Source organism: Corylus avellana, chromosome 5, assembly GCF_965113065.1.
Source record: "Corylus avellana chromosome 5, dhCorAvel1.hap1.2, whole genome shotgun sequence".
Taxonomy (NCBI): Eukaryota; Viridiplantae; Streptophyta; class Magnoliopsida; order Fagales; family Betulaceae; genus Corylus; species Corylus avellana.
In genome coordinates, this window is record NC_142494.1 from 6,179,985 (window position 1) to 6,195,812 (window position 15,828).

General features: G+C 32.8%; 3 protein-coding genes across 4 annotated transcripts in view; all 3 read left to right on the forward strand.

Moving 5' to 3' along the window:
- Positions 1-855, forward strand: part of LOC132181717 (uncharacterized) — a 2,754-nt gene extending 1,899 nt beyond the window's left edge. Inside the window, exon 2 of the mRNA XM_088516625.1 lies at positions 721-855. Within this exon, the coding sequence (XP_088372751.1) occupies positions 721-726 (6 nt within the window). The 3' untranslated portion in view covers positions 727-855. The remainder of the gene's footprint in view (positions 1-720) is intronic.
- Positions 856-8,510: 7,655 nt separating this feature from the next.
- On the forward strand, positions 8,511-13,223 carry LOC132182375 (G-type lectin S-receptor-like serine/threonine-protein kinase At4g03230). 2 transcript variants are annotated; one of them, XM_088516572.1, is made up of 8 exons: positions 8,511-9,847; positions 10,235-10,708; positions 11,172-11,303; positions 11,483-11,682; positions 11,771-11,981; positions 12,163-12,400; positions 12,505-12,655; positions 12,739-13,223. In XM_088516572.1, the coding sequence occupies exons 1-8, from the start codon at positions 8,605-8,607 to the stop codon at positions 13,024-13,026; spliced, it is 2,937 nt and encodes a 978-aa protein (XP_088372698.1). In that variant the 5' UTR covers positions 8,511-8,604; the 3' UTR covers positions 13,027-13,223. The 2 variants fall into 2 exon arrangements, with proteins under 2 accessions (XP_088372698.1, XP_088372699.1); XM_088516573.1 differs by having other exon boundaries at positions 11,175-11,303.
- Positions 13,224-13,640: 417 nt separating this feature from the next.
- On the forward strand, positions 13,641-14,703 carry LOC148585301 (G-type lectin S-receptor-like serine/threonine-protein kinase At4g03230). Its single transcript, XM_088516574.1, has 3 exons — positions 13,641-13,949; positions 14,034-14,166; positions 14,249-14,703. Exons 1-3 carry the CDS (start codon positions 13,690-13,692, stop codon positions 14,543-14,545), a joined length of 690 nt encoding a protein of 229 aa, XP_088372700.1. The 5' UTR covers positions 13,641-13,689; the 3' UTR covers positions 14,546-14,703.
- The last annotated feature ends 1,125 nt before the right edge of the window (positions 14,704-15,828 follow it).

The window sequence follows — 15,828 nt, forward strand, 5'->3', positions numbered from 1 at the left end:
TATACTTGCTAGAATTCATTATTTTACTTTTTGCAATGTGATATTTCTTTCCATATCATTGAACCCTTTTTTGGTTTTGCTTGAATTACCTGATGTACTTTGATTTTGTTTTCATCTTTTCATGACACTATTTTGGAAATGTGACCAATGAAAAGTTATTGTATGAAATTGGTTTACGATTTGATATTTCTTTCCATATCATTGAACCCCCTTTTTTTTTTTTGGTTTTGCTTCAATTAACTTATGTACTTTGTTTTTGTGTTCATCTTTTCATAACACTTTTTTTAAAACTTGACCGATTAAAAGTTATTGCAAACTATTGGTTTTGTTGATTGTAGAGTTTGGAATTGTTAATGGTTGTTTGCGTTTCACTGTCAAATTAATTCTTTTAGGTGTTCCCTCCAATTACATTAAATTTATGAGATACATGCTAAATGTTAAATGTTAATTGTTATTATGCGTAAACAGTTTGTGTCACCATCTATCATATAGTGCAGAGAATGCTTTATAAATGTTTGCAAGCTGATATTGAATTTTTTTTTTTTTCTTTTAAAATAAACTTTGTTGTACACTTGTACTGTATGTACATTGGAGTCAAAAAATAATTTGGATTAGTATAGGTTTGGTTAACTAGTCAACTCAAGGGAATTGTTGATTCTCACTCTCTGGATCACATCCATTCTTAATTCTTGACACAGCTAGCTCAATGATCAACTATAGTGTTGATGCTGATCCTGGGAGCTACCAATTTCGACTACTGCTCCAGAGGCAATACCGATGGTGTTTTCTAAAGCCATCTTGGAGAGATATTTTTCTATGTTATTAGATGTTAAGTCGTGTAAAGTGTGCTTGAGATATCAGTTGACTTTCTTGGTATTTTTTGTTTTTTGTTGTTGTTGTTGAAGTCTATAATGGCAAACTTATTATAATTGCTAAAGAAGTACCAGTTGCACCTTTTCCACCAAATGCTTAGTTTCTTTGCGGTTATATTTCACTTGGCAATAAATTTATGGTCTCTTATCCAAAAGTAAAGAACAAAAAAACAAAAGAAATTATAAAAAACTGGTAGTCGTTTATGGTACATATTATCTGTGCTATATAATGATTGTATTTTGCTCAAAGGATGTGCCTTTCTTAGCTGAGCCCCTTACCCCTTCTCTCTTACTTTCTGTTTGTGATTGAATCGGGCTAGTTTTGAATGAGCTATATAGTATGTTAAGCATGCCATCTTGTTGCTTATAAGATTTTGAGATTTTTTTTAAAAAAATTATTATTATTATTATTATTTGTCTTGGCAGATGATTAGGTATTTGATGAAAGTATTCAATTCTTTGGTTCATTATTTAGTGTCAACTGACTCAACTCTCTCTCCACGCTTGATACATAGATATACTTGAAAAAGGCATGTTACACATCATTATCTCAAGCTTTTCTTAATCATCTTTTTTGGCAAATTCAATGGACTTCTGTGGGTCCCATTAAAATTGTGGATTCATGTGGGTCCCATACAAATTCAATAGTGGATTCCACCATTCATTATAAAGAGATGAGTAAAAGATGGGATAGATAATAATTTTTATTATTTGTCTATTTAAAAATAGGCTTTTGAAGAGCGCAACTAATAAATTATTTGCAAGTTTTATCCTAATTTTTTCTTTCTTTCTTTTTAAGAATATATAACGACTAATAAATTGTTGTACTGAAACAATTTGGAAAGTGCTGGGCAACTTAGGTTGCAGAAGAAGCCATCTATCCTTGAGATAATGTTTTTTGAAGCAATGTGTATTAGTTTGGAGTAGGATCCTCGAAGAATCATTTCTTGGTATAGATTACATTTTACAGATCTAATAGTGTATGAGGTATGATAAAGAAACAATTTTTTGGTACAACTTTGGCCCAATTTTCCTCTTATTTTTTATTTTAAAAAAAAAAAAAATTCAGAACCAGTAACATCTTATGTGATCGTTTTTTTATTTTATATATATATATATATATATATATTTTTTTTTTAAAATGGTATTTTTCTTCATTAAAATGGTCTTTTTTTTTTTTAAATGATCATTATTATGAAGAAAAAGTCCATCCAAATAAAAAAAAAGGACCACATATGATGTTATTGCTTTAGAAATTTTTTTTATTTGTTTTTTTTTTTTTTTTTTTTTTTTAAATGGGTAAATAAGAGAAAAGTTAGGTCAAAGTTATGCCAAAAAATTGTGCCTTTATTATTTCTCATAGTATATATATGGCACCTATAGCTAATTAACAATCATTAAGCCATAACAACTAGTACCTAAAGTAAAATAAGTTAAACAAAATATTCATCACTGAAGTATCTCAAAAACTAAAGTGACAGCCAAAAAAAAAATGATATGCAGCTACTGGACTTTATGACTATTGATTCGTCATCCATACTTTATATCTCGATTTCATTAAACAAATAAAAATGCTCAAGACAAATAATAAAGCATTATACTCAAATCTCTGTAAAGAATTGTACTCAAAATATTTAATTTAAGAAATTTGTTTTGTATTTTAAATTATTCAAATCTCTGTAAGAGCTTGATAAATAGAGCATTATACTCAGGACAAATAATATGAAGCCAAAAAACACATTTATATGTGGATGTGAATGTAAGCTTTAGCATAAACCCCAAATGAGATTAGCTCCAAAACCACAACCTGACAAGTGGTAATGTCTCTTTTTTTCAAACTTTCATTTGAGACAATGTCTTCACTAAAATTACTAAAAATTGTCAATTTTCCTAATTGATGAAAATGCCCTTAATAAAATTAAAAAAAAAAAAAAACTAATTTTTAAAAATAAAAATTAAAAACCCAAGCTATGGAAATTTATTTATTTATTTTTATTGCTTTTTACTTAAAAGAAGATTTTTTTTTTTGGGAATATATTAGAGTATTTTTGTCTTTTTGCTAGTATTGGGAGACATTATCACTTTTTTTTGTAGTTTAGGAGGAACATTGTTCCAATTAAAAGTTTGTGAGAGACATTGTCAGCTAATTAAGTGGTAATTTGATGAGGTGTGTCGACTTTTTTCCCCCCAAAAAATTTCCAAATGGTAAATTCCTAATTATAGTAGGAAAAGTTCATGCACATAAACTAATGTAACTTGAAAGAGTAATGCTATAGGACACACCAGTGCGTTGAACAATGATCACACCGAGTGATGTGGCACTACAACATTTTTTTTTTTTTAAAAGAAAAACATTTGAGAAATATGAGGGTCAAAAATGAAAATCCCAACTTCTAGATGGTCTTGTCATGCTCAGTGTTCTTTGGCCCCCAAGTTGGCCATCCAATTGGTCTGTTAGGCAGGTACTTTTTAGTTTCAATTTATGTATTTTTGTACCAGGTTGTTATGTTAAGATTGTTTGTTAATTTCAGGTGATGAGAAAAAGCTCATGGAGTCTTTTTGTACCACTAAAATCTGCTTAAGAATTTGTTGTATTCCTCATGCCTTTTGACTTCTTTTAACTTCTCTTCTTCTAATAGCATTTGATATGCACTCACATTTTATCATTTCTTTCGTGTAACTAAAATACTTTTCTCCTGAGACCTAAAATACTGTTTTTTTTTTTTTTTTTTTTTAAATAATAATAATTGACAAGTAAGATGAGATAAAAGTGAAATAAAAACACATATAACATGATTGTTTAGGAAAATATGTAAAATTTGTCTACGTGATTACACGGATTTGTAAAAAACTTCGTGTGGTATACAAATCAGATTATGACATGTCAGTGATGTGGAATGATATGAGAGTAAGAGAACTTTGCCCTCTGTACCCCCATTACTCTACATTTCCTACTCAAATTGTTTGAAAATTTTACACATATATGTATTCCATAAGCTTCCAACCACTAAAAACCCAATCCTAAGCCATGGCTTTGCAGGGCCACTGAAATTTATAACATCAGTAGTTTCTGCAATCTCAAATATGCTATTAGCCAAATAATTGGCTCAACCACCTCCGTTTCATTTTTATTTATCATATATATTTTACATATTTATAATTTTTTTTAGGGAAAATTTTATTTAAAACTCCTAAACTATCACGCATTTTAAGAAGACCCTCCAAATTTCAAAAACTTTCAATTTCACCCCTGAACTTTCAATTTGATGCAATGTACCCACACTGTCAAATTTAAAATGTTAAAAGTGGTAAAATGACCTTTTATACCCTTGCTTTTTTTATAAAATTCTAAAATTACCCTTAATTTTTCAAATGAAAAATGAAAATTGAAAGGTAATTTGGTCTTTTTAGTAATTTTCGTTAGGGGTTAACAATTGAATTTAACGGAGAGGAGTCAATTGAATCAAATTGAAAGTTCAAGAGATTAAATTGAGAGTTGTTGAAATTTCGGGGAGTCTTTTCAAAACAAGTGGTAGTTTAGGGGTTTAAAGTGAATTTTCCCCCACCGCCCAGACCCCCTCCCCCCCCCCACATTTTTATTTATTTGTTTTTTATTATGAGTGATACATGTCATTATTTAATTGGTGTTTATTTGAAATTTGACGATTTCCGTCAAAAAAATTTAGATAAAAATTGCGTCTAAGACCTTATTAGTTATTTTTTCATATTTCAATGAGCTTTTAGAACATTTTTATTGCAAATGGTACAAAAACCACGATAACTTAATTTTTTTTTTCCTTTTTCTAGGGATTTTTTTTTTTTTAATTTTTTTTGTGGTAAGAACTTTTCCAGGATTATGAGAACTGCAATCACGCGGAAAATAAGGAAAAAACCCACGCCCGGATTGGGTTTGTGAATATTACGGGTTTGGGCTTGATCCATTCGGCTTTAGACATTAACACATAGAGTAATGCTAAGAACCTAAACATTAATTTTTTAGAAATTTAAAAATGTTGAATTACACTTGTCATTTATTAAAATAGGTTAGAGAAAATTTCTTCCATGCTAGTTTTGAAGAAATTTGTATCCAAAATAAATTGAGTATGATCAGATCTACGGTAAAATCGTATTCCTAAAACTAGCAGTTTTTTTTTTTCTTCCTAAAACTGACACTTGAATCCAATTTGCGAACCCGAATTGCCCCCTAATATATTCCAACGAAATAATGCATCTGTTCAGAATGCATGATTGTCAAGGTGCGTCCCAGTTTGAATTAATCGTCGCATTTAAAAAGAAGAAGAAAAACGCACCTACAAATTAAAAGAAAGGAAGACCCCATTTAATATTTTGAAACCCGTGTATATATAATCATGTCGAATTTTGTAGGCACATAATCATGTCAATTAATCTTTCTCACAACGAGAACGAGAAAATTAAATAAACCTACGTACCAAATACTATAATGTAGATGGGATGGCCGGACGAATTGGAGACCAAAATAACGAAAATTGCTGATCAGGAAGACAAGCTTCTGCAATTTTGTAAGAACACTATGGCACTTTTGTACCAGGAAATCTTGAGGGGTATAGTATAGAACCAGAAGGTTTTGCAACAAGATGATAAGCATCCTCAGTAATCAGTATGCTTGAAATGATAAAAAGTTTCAGTTAAATCAATTACCAAAAAGTGCTTAATCTTCTAGAATTGCATGCCAACTAGAAATTTAAAAGAAAAATGCTATACATAATCGTCTCATTCTTCTCTCATCTTTTTAATTTTTAAAATTACTATTAGATCTGTAAGACTTATGTGTGAGACTCATATAGCCTCATAAATCTAATGGTAATTTTAAAAAGTAAGAGAACGTGAAAAAGACCAAAAGAAAAAATAAAGCATTTTCCAAATTGAGAAGCTTACTATGATAATCCCGATGTAAATTATTACTACAGTAAAATATGTGTTTTGGATACTCAGGAGATGAATAGTTGGATGTGATGTTTATCTCATATTAGTTAAATTTACAGAATTTGGGGGTTTCGGAGCATCTAATGGAGATGCTCTTAGATTAGAGTTTCAACCTTAGCATTCTTCACTACAATGATAGTTAAATTAGTTAACAAGTTAATTTAGCTAGCCCTTTGTGAATGTTGCGTAAGCTGTGATAACAAGTATTCACACGGTTCATTTAGGCAAAAAGTAGCATCACGTTTTCCATGCCACCTTCACCATGTTCTACATATATAAACTATTCAAATAGGATCTCACTTGACCAAGTTCTTCGAGAATATATATATTGAGTGAATGCTGATTAACGTCCATTTGGAATTGTGATTTCAATAAGTGTAATTTTAAAAGTTGCGTTTTTTAAATTGCTATTTTTTAAAAATTTCAAAGGCGTTTGATAAAATATGTTAAAAAATATTTTTTTTATTAAATATTTATTATGCGAAATTATGATTTTGATTGAAATTCGCACATTTTCAAATAAGCACCCCTTAACCTACTTATAGAAACCCTAGATTTTTTTCCTATTTTAAATTAAGTGTTTTTTAAATCGCAATGTCAAACGCTTTACGTTTTATGATATCTTTAAAAAACGCAGATTATTCTTATGAAATCATAATCTCAAACGCACCCTAAGACTAGTTCCTATTACAACATTGAGTTGAATCAACTTTCAACTTCATTTAGATTTAATAGCTCAAACAAGAGATTGGTTAGCTTATATCTTTCAGGATTTAGGCGTAGCTGTAAGGATGATGGAGGCCTTAAAAGTAAAATACACCAATCTTTCTAGTTCTAGGGATTTTGATAAGTTGGAAAATCTTCATCAGCTGCACCTTAATGAACCAACCAACACTCAACAAGGAAACAGTTCCCACATGGAAATACAATCAACACTGACGGCTCTACCTGATTGGATCGTTCTTACGTTAGTGCAGAAGAGGCTGCAAGGTCGTTTCAACGAAACCCGTCTTATTTTGTTTTTTTGCTTCTTCTTTTTTTCTGGGAATAAAGGGAAACCCGTCTAATCTTACATGATTATCTTTCTCAAAAGAAAGGCAAAAGGTAAAGCCACATTTCAAATCCTGGTGGAAAGCAAAGCCATTGGGGCCATTGGAAAAGAAAAAATGGACATGTTTTCTCTCCCCCACCTGCCTTTGTTTTTTCTCTGGCTAAGAAGATAAATCCGAAGACCTTGACCTGGTCACAAATTTAGCTTAAATAGAGCGCTGCATTACAAACAACCACTATGGCAGAGTTTTATATCACTGTACATTGGGGCCATTGGAAAAGAAAAAATGGACATGTTTTCTCTCCCCCACCTGCCTTTGTTTTTTCTCTGGCTAAGAAGATAAATCCGAAGACCTTGACCTGGTCACAAATTTACCTTAAATAGAGCGCTGCATTACAAACAACCACTATGGCAGAGTTTTATATCACTGTCCTTTTAACTATGAGGAAAATATAGCATTTTCTTTGTTATGCTGTGTTAAGCTTGGCTGGAAAACATCTATGTAGATTAATAATAATAAGAATGAGTAATTACTCATGGTGTGATGGAGAAAAATACATAGACATTGCTAAATGTGTGCATAGAATACAACTTTGCTAAAGATTTTTGCATATAAGCACAATGTAAGAGGAAAAGATGTGGTGCGCATATTGAGTCGATCGGTTCTTACGACACCTAGTTGGTGTGTGATGACGACAATCTATTTTAGAAGATCTTAGAGTAAAACTGTTGGCTCCACTGTGAGTTTTAAACTCTGATTTATAAGTCTTATTTTTTAAGACATAATATACATTTCATTTATTAAAATGAAAAGAAAAAAATCAAGTTATGAAGGTGCTCCTTGATTGAATTAAAGCTTGTGCAAAATTTTACAATTACATAAATTTTATATATGATAAGCGGTGGCTTTTATTGATTCATCTATTTCAAAGAAGAAATAGTATTTAGCATTTATATTAGCTATGATATGCTAGATTAGCATAAACACTTTAAGTTATTTGGTAATTCCTCATATATATCATTCAGATTTCAAATTTCTCTGACATGATGGTTCAAAATAAAATATATGTGATTATAAGGTTCATTTGATACATGATAAATTTATCATATCATAAGAATAATATCATTGGCGTATTTATTAAAATGAGCCAATAATAGTTGATTATTAAATAAATGAATTGTGTTCAGATCTACCATAAAATCGTATTCCTAAAACTGATCGATACTTGAATCCAATTTGTGAACCCGAATTGCCCCCTAGTATATTCCAACGAAAGATTGCATCTACCAGCGAATCTAAAGTTAATTAGACATGATTGTCAAGGTGCGTCCCACACTTTGAATCAGTCGTCGCATTTTAAAAAGAAAAAGAAAAACACCCGAACATAATGATCGACAAATTTAAAAAGTAAAAGAAAGGTACGTAGACCCCATTTAATATATTGAAACCCGTGTATATATAATCATGTCGAATTTTGTAGGCACATAATCATGTCAATTAATCTTTCTCACAACGAGAACGAGAAAATTAAATAAAGCTGCCAAAGACTATAATGTAGATGTAATGGACTAATTGGGGACCAAAATAACGAAAATTGCTGATCAGGAAATCTTGAGGGGTATAGTATAGAACCTGCAGAATGTTTTGCAACGAGATGATAAGCATCCTCGATCAGTATGCTTGAAAATTGAAATGATAAAAAATTAGTTTCCTCCATGCATGCTTTATTCGAAATGAATTTCTATGCAAGTTGGTTGCTGTCTTCCATCTTCTTCTTCTTGTGTTCCTGTCGGGTGGATTATTGCTATGCCAAAGATACTTTGAAGTACGGCGAGTGGATTACTGATAATGGAACAACCCTTGTCTCCAGTGGAGGAAGGTTTGAACTGGGATTCTTTACCCCTATCAGAAGCTTTAGCCACAATAGGTTCGTTGGGATATGGTACAAACAGGATAAACAAACAGTTGTATGGGTTGCCAACGGAGATAGCCCTGGACTTAACGGTTCCAGTGGAACTTTTGGAATTGCAAAAAATGGCAACCTCGTGATCCGGAATGCCACTGGAATAGAAAGTTATTGGGGTGCGTATGTTGCTTCCAAGTCTATAAATCGGACTGTGAAGCTCATGGATTCTGGAAACCTGGTCGTAAGCGATGATGATGATGATCAGTTGGTGAAGATTCGGTGGGAGAGCTTCCAAAATCCAACTGATACAGTTCTTCCAGGTATGAACATCTCTGAATTCCTGTCATTGACTTCATGGAAACGCGATGGTGACCCGGGATTCGGGCAGTTCACATTTAGTAAAGATCAAGTAGGGGAAAAGTACTATCACATATCCAACAAAGAAAAGACAGGACTCGATTATTGGAGAAATGATTGGTCAACATTGCCCGATTATGTAGTAATCTTGTTAACAAATTGGAGCAATAGCGGGAATTATAGTTACGAAAGGTTAGTGATGAATTATACGGGGGAATTACAGTACTATCTGAGCTCGGGTTTGGACGAGGGAAATTGGTCTTTGATTTGGAGAATGCCTGAAGACAAATATTGTAGCCTTTACAATTTTTGTGGGAATTTCGGCAGCTGCAATATTAACAATAGGCCATTCGTATGCAAATGTTTTCCCGGGTTCCAGCCTACTTTCCCGAAGGCTTGGGATTCTGGAGATTTTTCGGGTGGGTGCACAAGAAATTCGAGATTATCTGAGGCAAACATGTTCTTGAGCTTAAATATGATGAAAGTGAGCAAACCGACCTATCCTTCAACATCATTATCCAATGAATCAGAATGCAGAAAGGAGTGCCTTAACAACAGCCAATGCCAGGCTTATTCATTTGATGAGTGGTACTACTCCTACCCCTGCAGAATTTGGAATGGGGATGTAAGTGATCTTCAAGAGGAGTACACAACCGGTCATAACCTTTCTGTCCGCGTGGCAAAATCTGATATAGGTACGTACTCCTTTTACACATTGGAATATGTTGGGATTAATTCCGTAGCTCAATTGCATCCATAGATACTGATGTAGAGATTTAGTCAAGTTTTTTTATTTTATTTTATTTTATTTATTAAAAAAAAAATCATCTTTGATGTTAAAAAGGAAGTGAGAAACAAACTCTGCTGGTATGGGTTTTTAAAATCATAGCACTAGCTAATCTTTCATTTTATGCTTCACTATCACCTTCACCCTTGGGCTGTCAGGGTATTTACACAAGTATTTTACATGTCAAGCAGCTCGCTACCATGTTATAATGTTAGACAGGTTCATAATACTAGAAGGCCTCTATACAACTCATTTTCAATGTTTAGTTCCTGTTTTAGACTTTATATCTTTGCAGAATTAACTCCAAGGAATTGTGAGCCTTGTGGCACAAATCTGATCCCCTATCCGCTGAGCACTAAACCAAATTGCGGTGACCCCATGTACTTCAGTTTCTACTGCAACAGTTCCACGGGCCAGGTTAGCTTCAAGACACCCAATGGCACCTATCGAGTCACAAGTATCGATCCAAGTGCAAGAAGATTTGTCATCCAAGTCAAATATGCAAGAAATGATACAAATTCAACAGGAATTCTGCATCTCAATAACTCATTACCGTTTAATGAGACCATTGATTCTGTCAATTATAGTTCTGACGTTAAAGATGAAATAGAGATTAGTTGGAAGCCCCCGCTGGAACCAAGCTGTAATTCATCCAACGACTGCAAGGACTGGCCCAATTCAACTTGCAATGTAGCAGGAGATGGGAAGTGGAGGTGCCTTTGCACTAAAAACTTCCAATGGAATGGCTCAAATTTAGATTGTACTAAAGGTCAGAATGCTATTTCATATGCCTCTGCCAGATTAAGATTATTCTATTAATGAAGAATGAATTAGACCACTAAGGAGGATCTTGTCCTATTGGTAATTTTTTCTTTCTTGTTTAAATTAGTTGTGAGAATCAAACCCCATACCCTTTCTCCATTGCATTTCATCAGCTTTCTAAAAGTTTTCTTTTTCTTTATGTATAATCACTAGCTACTAAAGGTACGTTAGAAATTGGAAGGTTTTTAGCAGAACTTTCAAATCCTCTTTAGTAATATCATGCTTACCTTGTACTAATAATAGAAATTATAATTGCGACAATCAATCTAAACAGTATATCTGTTGAATTTGACTTATTATCATTTTGATTTTTCTATCAGAGCTTGTTCATTGCCAAAAAAAATATGATGGAGGAATCATTTTCATATTTCAAATGTTTATGTAACAGTAGTTCTCTTTCTTTCTTATAGAAGGTGCCCAATCTTCAGAAGGAAGGATGCCATTGACTCTGATTGTCATGATACCTCTCATAGCGGTGTTTCTCTTCGCAAGTGCAATTGTTTGTATATATATGCGAAGAAGAAAGTTGGCCAAGAGACAAGGTATGTAACTGAATTGCCAAAATGCAGTACTCTACCTTGCACAATCTGTCTTTCCATTTCAATCAAAATAAAAGCCTAGCTATTTCATGTAATTAATTATCATGCAAGTGTAACTGATTTTATATATATATGTTGTTTTTTTTTTTTTTTTTTTTTTTTTTTTTTTTTTTTTAACTCAGAAAATCAAAGAAAGCGAGCACTTCGTGCATTAGACAATGAAAAACTTGTCAAAGACTTGATAGACGCGGTTGAATTCACAGAAGAAGATAAGAAAGACATAGATGTACCATTTTTTGACTTGGAAAGCATTCTCGCAGCTACAAATAATTTCTCAGATGCAAACAAGCTTGGAGAGGGGGGTTATGGGCCGGTTTACAAGGTGATTTCAACATTAATATTAGTTGGTATTTAATCTTCATGTAAACTAGTTTCTTGTTAGTGGTAATATTGTGAGTATGGTGTCTCAGGGAACATTTTCAGGAGGTCAACAAATTGCTTTAAAGAGGCTCTCATGTGTCTCACGACAAGGCTTACAAGAATTTAAAAATGAGGTGGTATTGATTGCAAAACTTCAACATAGAAATCTTGTTAGGCTTCAGGGATATTGCGTAAAAGGATATGAAAAGATTTTACTCTATGAGTACATGCCTAACAAAAGCTTAGACTCATTTATATTTGGTTCGCCTCTAAACTGAATTCCTAATCTCTTGCAGTGCTTCAGAAACTATATATATATATATATATATATATATATATATATATATATATATATATATATATTTTTTGTTTGAGTAAAAGGTCATTTATTACTATTGCTAAAAATATCGTTCTCTTGAATGGCAAATGGAAACTTTTCAAGATCAAAAGCTAAGTGTGCCTTTGGACTGGGAGATGCGCTTCAACATTATTTTAGGAATAGCTCGTGGGCTTGTTTATCTTCATCATGACTCAAGATTAAGGATTATCCATAGAGATCTGAAAACCAGCAACATTCTTTTAGACGAGGAGATGAACTCCAAAATATCTGACTTTGGCTTGGCAAGGATGATTGAAGGCAAAGAAACCGAGGCTAACACAACTAGAGTAGTTGGAACTCAGTAAGTTTACATTACAATGTAGCACAATTTTCAACTCCCCAACTCTCTTTACAAAAAGAATATACAAGTGCCTACCTTATCCACTGATAAATATTATTTTGCAGTGGCTATATGTCTCCGGAGTATGTATTACATGGACTTTTCTCAATTAAATCCGATGTTTTTAGTTTTGGTGTAGTTCTACTTGAGATAATAAGTGGAAAAAAGAATACTGGATTCTATCAATCAGAACTTGCTATGAGCCTTATAGCTTATGTAAGTGTGTTAAATTTTTTATAATCGCTATTATTTTGGCCATTTTATGCTTCATTCCAATTCTGATTTTAAAATTGTCCCAGGCTTGGAGATTGTGGGTAGAAAACCACGTGTTGGATTTAATGGACTCGGCTCTACATGAAGTTTGCAATGCAAATCAGTTTGTGAAGTGTGTAAATGTTGGACTCTTATGCGTACAAGAAGACCCAAATGATCGCCCCACCATGTCAAATGTTGTTGCCATGCTTGATAGTGAAGCTACAACCGTTCCAACTCCAAAACAGCCAGCATTTGTTCCATGGAGAGGCCATCCTATTAGAGCTAGTTCTTCTAGTGAACCGGAATTAACCAATAGTTTAGGAGGAAGATGATCGATAATGTATGATACCAATGCAAGTTCTCGTGAGTTTGTCCTTTAGTACTACACTTGCAATGGTTCTATAAATGGACCAAACATTTGATATCAATTTTGGTAGAGAAACCAAGCTGCTCGTAGATATGGTGCTTACGGGAAAAATCTCATGTAGTATTTTGGACTGTGGTTTTATCATTCCTTTGCTTATAGTTACCAGGGGAATAAGATTTTTTTTTTTTTTTAATGAGCAGCTTTTTATATCAACCATATCACTTTACAACTTCTGAAAATAAATAAATAAATGCAAGAACCAGACATTGAAACAAGTTTCAAAGACTAATTCAAACTACCACTCAGCTACTAAACAAATTAACCAACCATAAACAAATATATGCAAAAAGAATTGTATATACTAAATATTTGGATCAATCCCCTATATTACAGCAAATGCTCCCCCTACCCCTTGTCCTTTTGAATCTTCCCTTTCCCCTGATACGGGATCTAACCTCTTTGAAAATTTAACCCATCCATCCAAAAAGGAATTACCCAACTCATTTATATTTGGTTGGCCTCTAAACTGAATTCCTAATCTCTTGTAGTGCTTCATAGACTATATATACCTTGTTTGAGTAAAAGCTCATTTATTACTATTGCTAAAAATATTGTTCTCTTGAATGGCATGCAAATGACAACCTTTCAAGATCAAAAGCTAAGCATGTCTTTGAACTGGGAGATGCGCTTCAAAATCATTTTAGGAGTAGCTCGTGGGCTTGTCTATCTTCATCATGACTCCAAATTGAGGATCATCCATAGAGATATGAAAACTAGTAACATTCTTTTAGACGAGGAGATGAACCCAAAAATATCTGACTTTGGCTTGGCAAGGATGATTGAAGGCAAAGAAACCGAGGCTAGCACAACCAAACTAGCCGGAACTTAGTAAGTTTATGGTAGGCACTAGATAGTTTAATTGTGAAAGCTGATTCAATCCTAACTTATCCACCAATAAACATTATAATGCAGTGGCTATATGTCTCCGGAGTACACACAAAATGGAATGTTTTCATTCAAATCCGATGTTTTCAGCTTTGGTGTGGTTCTACTTGAGATTATAAGTGGAAGAAAGAATGATGCCATCATGAGCCTTATAGGTTATGTAAGTGTATTTAATTTTTGTAGTATTAATTTCTTTAGTAGGTTTATTGTCCATAAACATTTTGATTTTAAAATTGTCCTAGGTTTGGAGATTGTTGGATGAAAAGAAGGTGTTGGATTTAGTGGACCAGGCTCTACGTGAAGATTGCAATGTAGACCAGTTAGCGAAGTGTGTAAATATTGGATTCTTATGCTTACAAGACGACCCAAATGACCGCCCCACTATGTTAAATGTTGTTACCATGCTTGACAGTGAAGCTACAACAATTCCAACTCCAAAACGACCATCTTTGGTTCCAGGGACGTGCCTTTCTAGCACAACTAGTTCTTCTACTACTAGACCGAACACTCTTACAGAATCAACTAGTAGTTTTGGATGAACTTGATACGAATGCAAGTTCTCTTGCATCTATCCTCTCTTAATAAGAGGGTTCTAGCGCAGAAAAAAAACTTTGGTTTTATGAATATGAAGGTTTTATTAGCCGTTCACCCAAATGAAACTTTTCTCCCACTATCTTTTTCATTTTGTTGAACCTTCTTTATGGTATCTGTATTTGGTGATAATTGTAATTTTTTTTTTATATTTTGTTTCTGTCATTGTAAAGTAACCTATATGTAAGATTTGAATTGTTAAAATAATTAGAGAATATAAGTATGAACTGAATATTGTATTTCTATATATATTAAACTGTATACAAAGGGGCCTATTTATAGTTGAATAAGGCCAGATAAAATAGGAAATACAATCAAGAATTAATTAACAATATTACAGAATCATATATATATATTTGAAAATGGGCTTTTGATGGGTACAACTATAAAATGATTTGCAGGTTTTATCTCATTCTTTTTTATTTTTTATTTTTCATTTTTTCTGTCCAGTTGGCCAGTGTAAGAATCAACATCTTGTTGAGGTGTTGCCATTATTTAAAAGATGGAAGACATGAAATTGTATCTTAATATTATTATTTTTAGCATCTCGATTTGTTTGGCAATTCCAAGAGCTAAAGCTGCCAAAGAGTTGCAACCTAATGCTCGAACTCGAGGAATTATTTCATAATTTCTCACCATGGACTCTTTACAAGTTTGGAATAGGATTGAGAATGATGAGCAACACGGCTGAGAGATACCAAAATTTCTCTCTTATGCATGGAAAAACTTAGGGTCGTTTGATAGCGAAATAAACTGCTATAATAGAATAGCTATTTTTGGGCCATGGACATAGTTGCCAATAAAAGAATTGAATACTTACAAAAATAAAAATAAAAAATGAAACCAGACTAAGAGAAGAAAGGCGAGGGAATTCTCTTTAAATCACTTGAGAAAAATGGCAACCTAGAAATAAATGCTCATTGGGTTTTGTCTTTGTAATGCTTGTTTACCGACGGGCCTCTATATTAAGAAACCGAGAGGCAGAAGGGGCAGGAGATCGAGTCCGAGACCATCTTCAATGGAACTAGATTTAGATTTGGACATAAATTTAGATGGATTCGGCTTAAATATTGTTATTTTATTAAAATAACAGCATGTATGCTGTAGTTTAATCAACAGTCAATATTGAATTTTAAAGTTGACTTACTTTTAAAAACATTTAATAGGAGAATGAAAATAAAAAGAAATTTTGAGAAATTCAATCTTGACCGTTAATTAAATTACAGCATAC

Excerpts from the sequence above, each read along its gene's own strand:
- LOC132182375 (XM_088516572.1), top strand. The coding sequence starts at position 8,605 with ATGCATGCTTTATTCGAAATGAATTTCTATGCAAGTTGGTTGCTGTCT. Across the intron at positions 11,304-11,482 it reads AAAGTTGGCCAAGAGACAAG|AAAATCAAAGAAAGCGAGCA; the intron begins GTATGTAACTGA and ends TTTTTAACTCAG. Across the intron at positions 11,982-12,162 it reads CTTAGACTCATTTATATTTG|ATCAAAAGCTAAGTGTGCCT; the intron begins GTTCGCCTCTAA and ends AAACTTTTCAAG.
- LOC148585301 (XM_088516574.1), top strand. The coding sequence starts at position 13,690 with ATGCAAATGACAACCTTTCAAGATCAAAAGCTAAGCATGTCTTTGAAC. Across the intron at positions 13,950-14,033 it reads ACCAAACTAGCCGGAACTTA|TGGCTATATGTCTCCGGAGT; the intron begins GTAAGTTTATGG and ends ATTATAATGCAG. Across the intron at positions 14,167-14,248 it reads TCATGAGCCTTATAGGTTAT|GTTTGGAGATTGTTGGATGA; the intron begins GTAAGTGTATTT and ends AAATTGTCCTAG.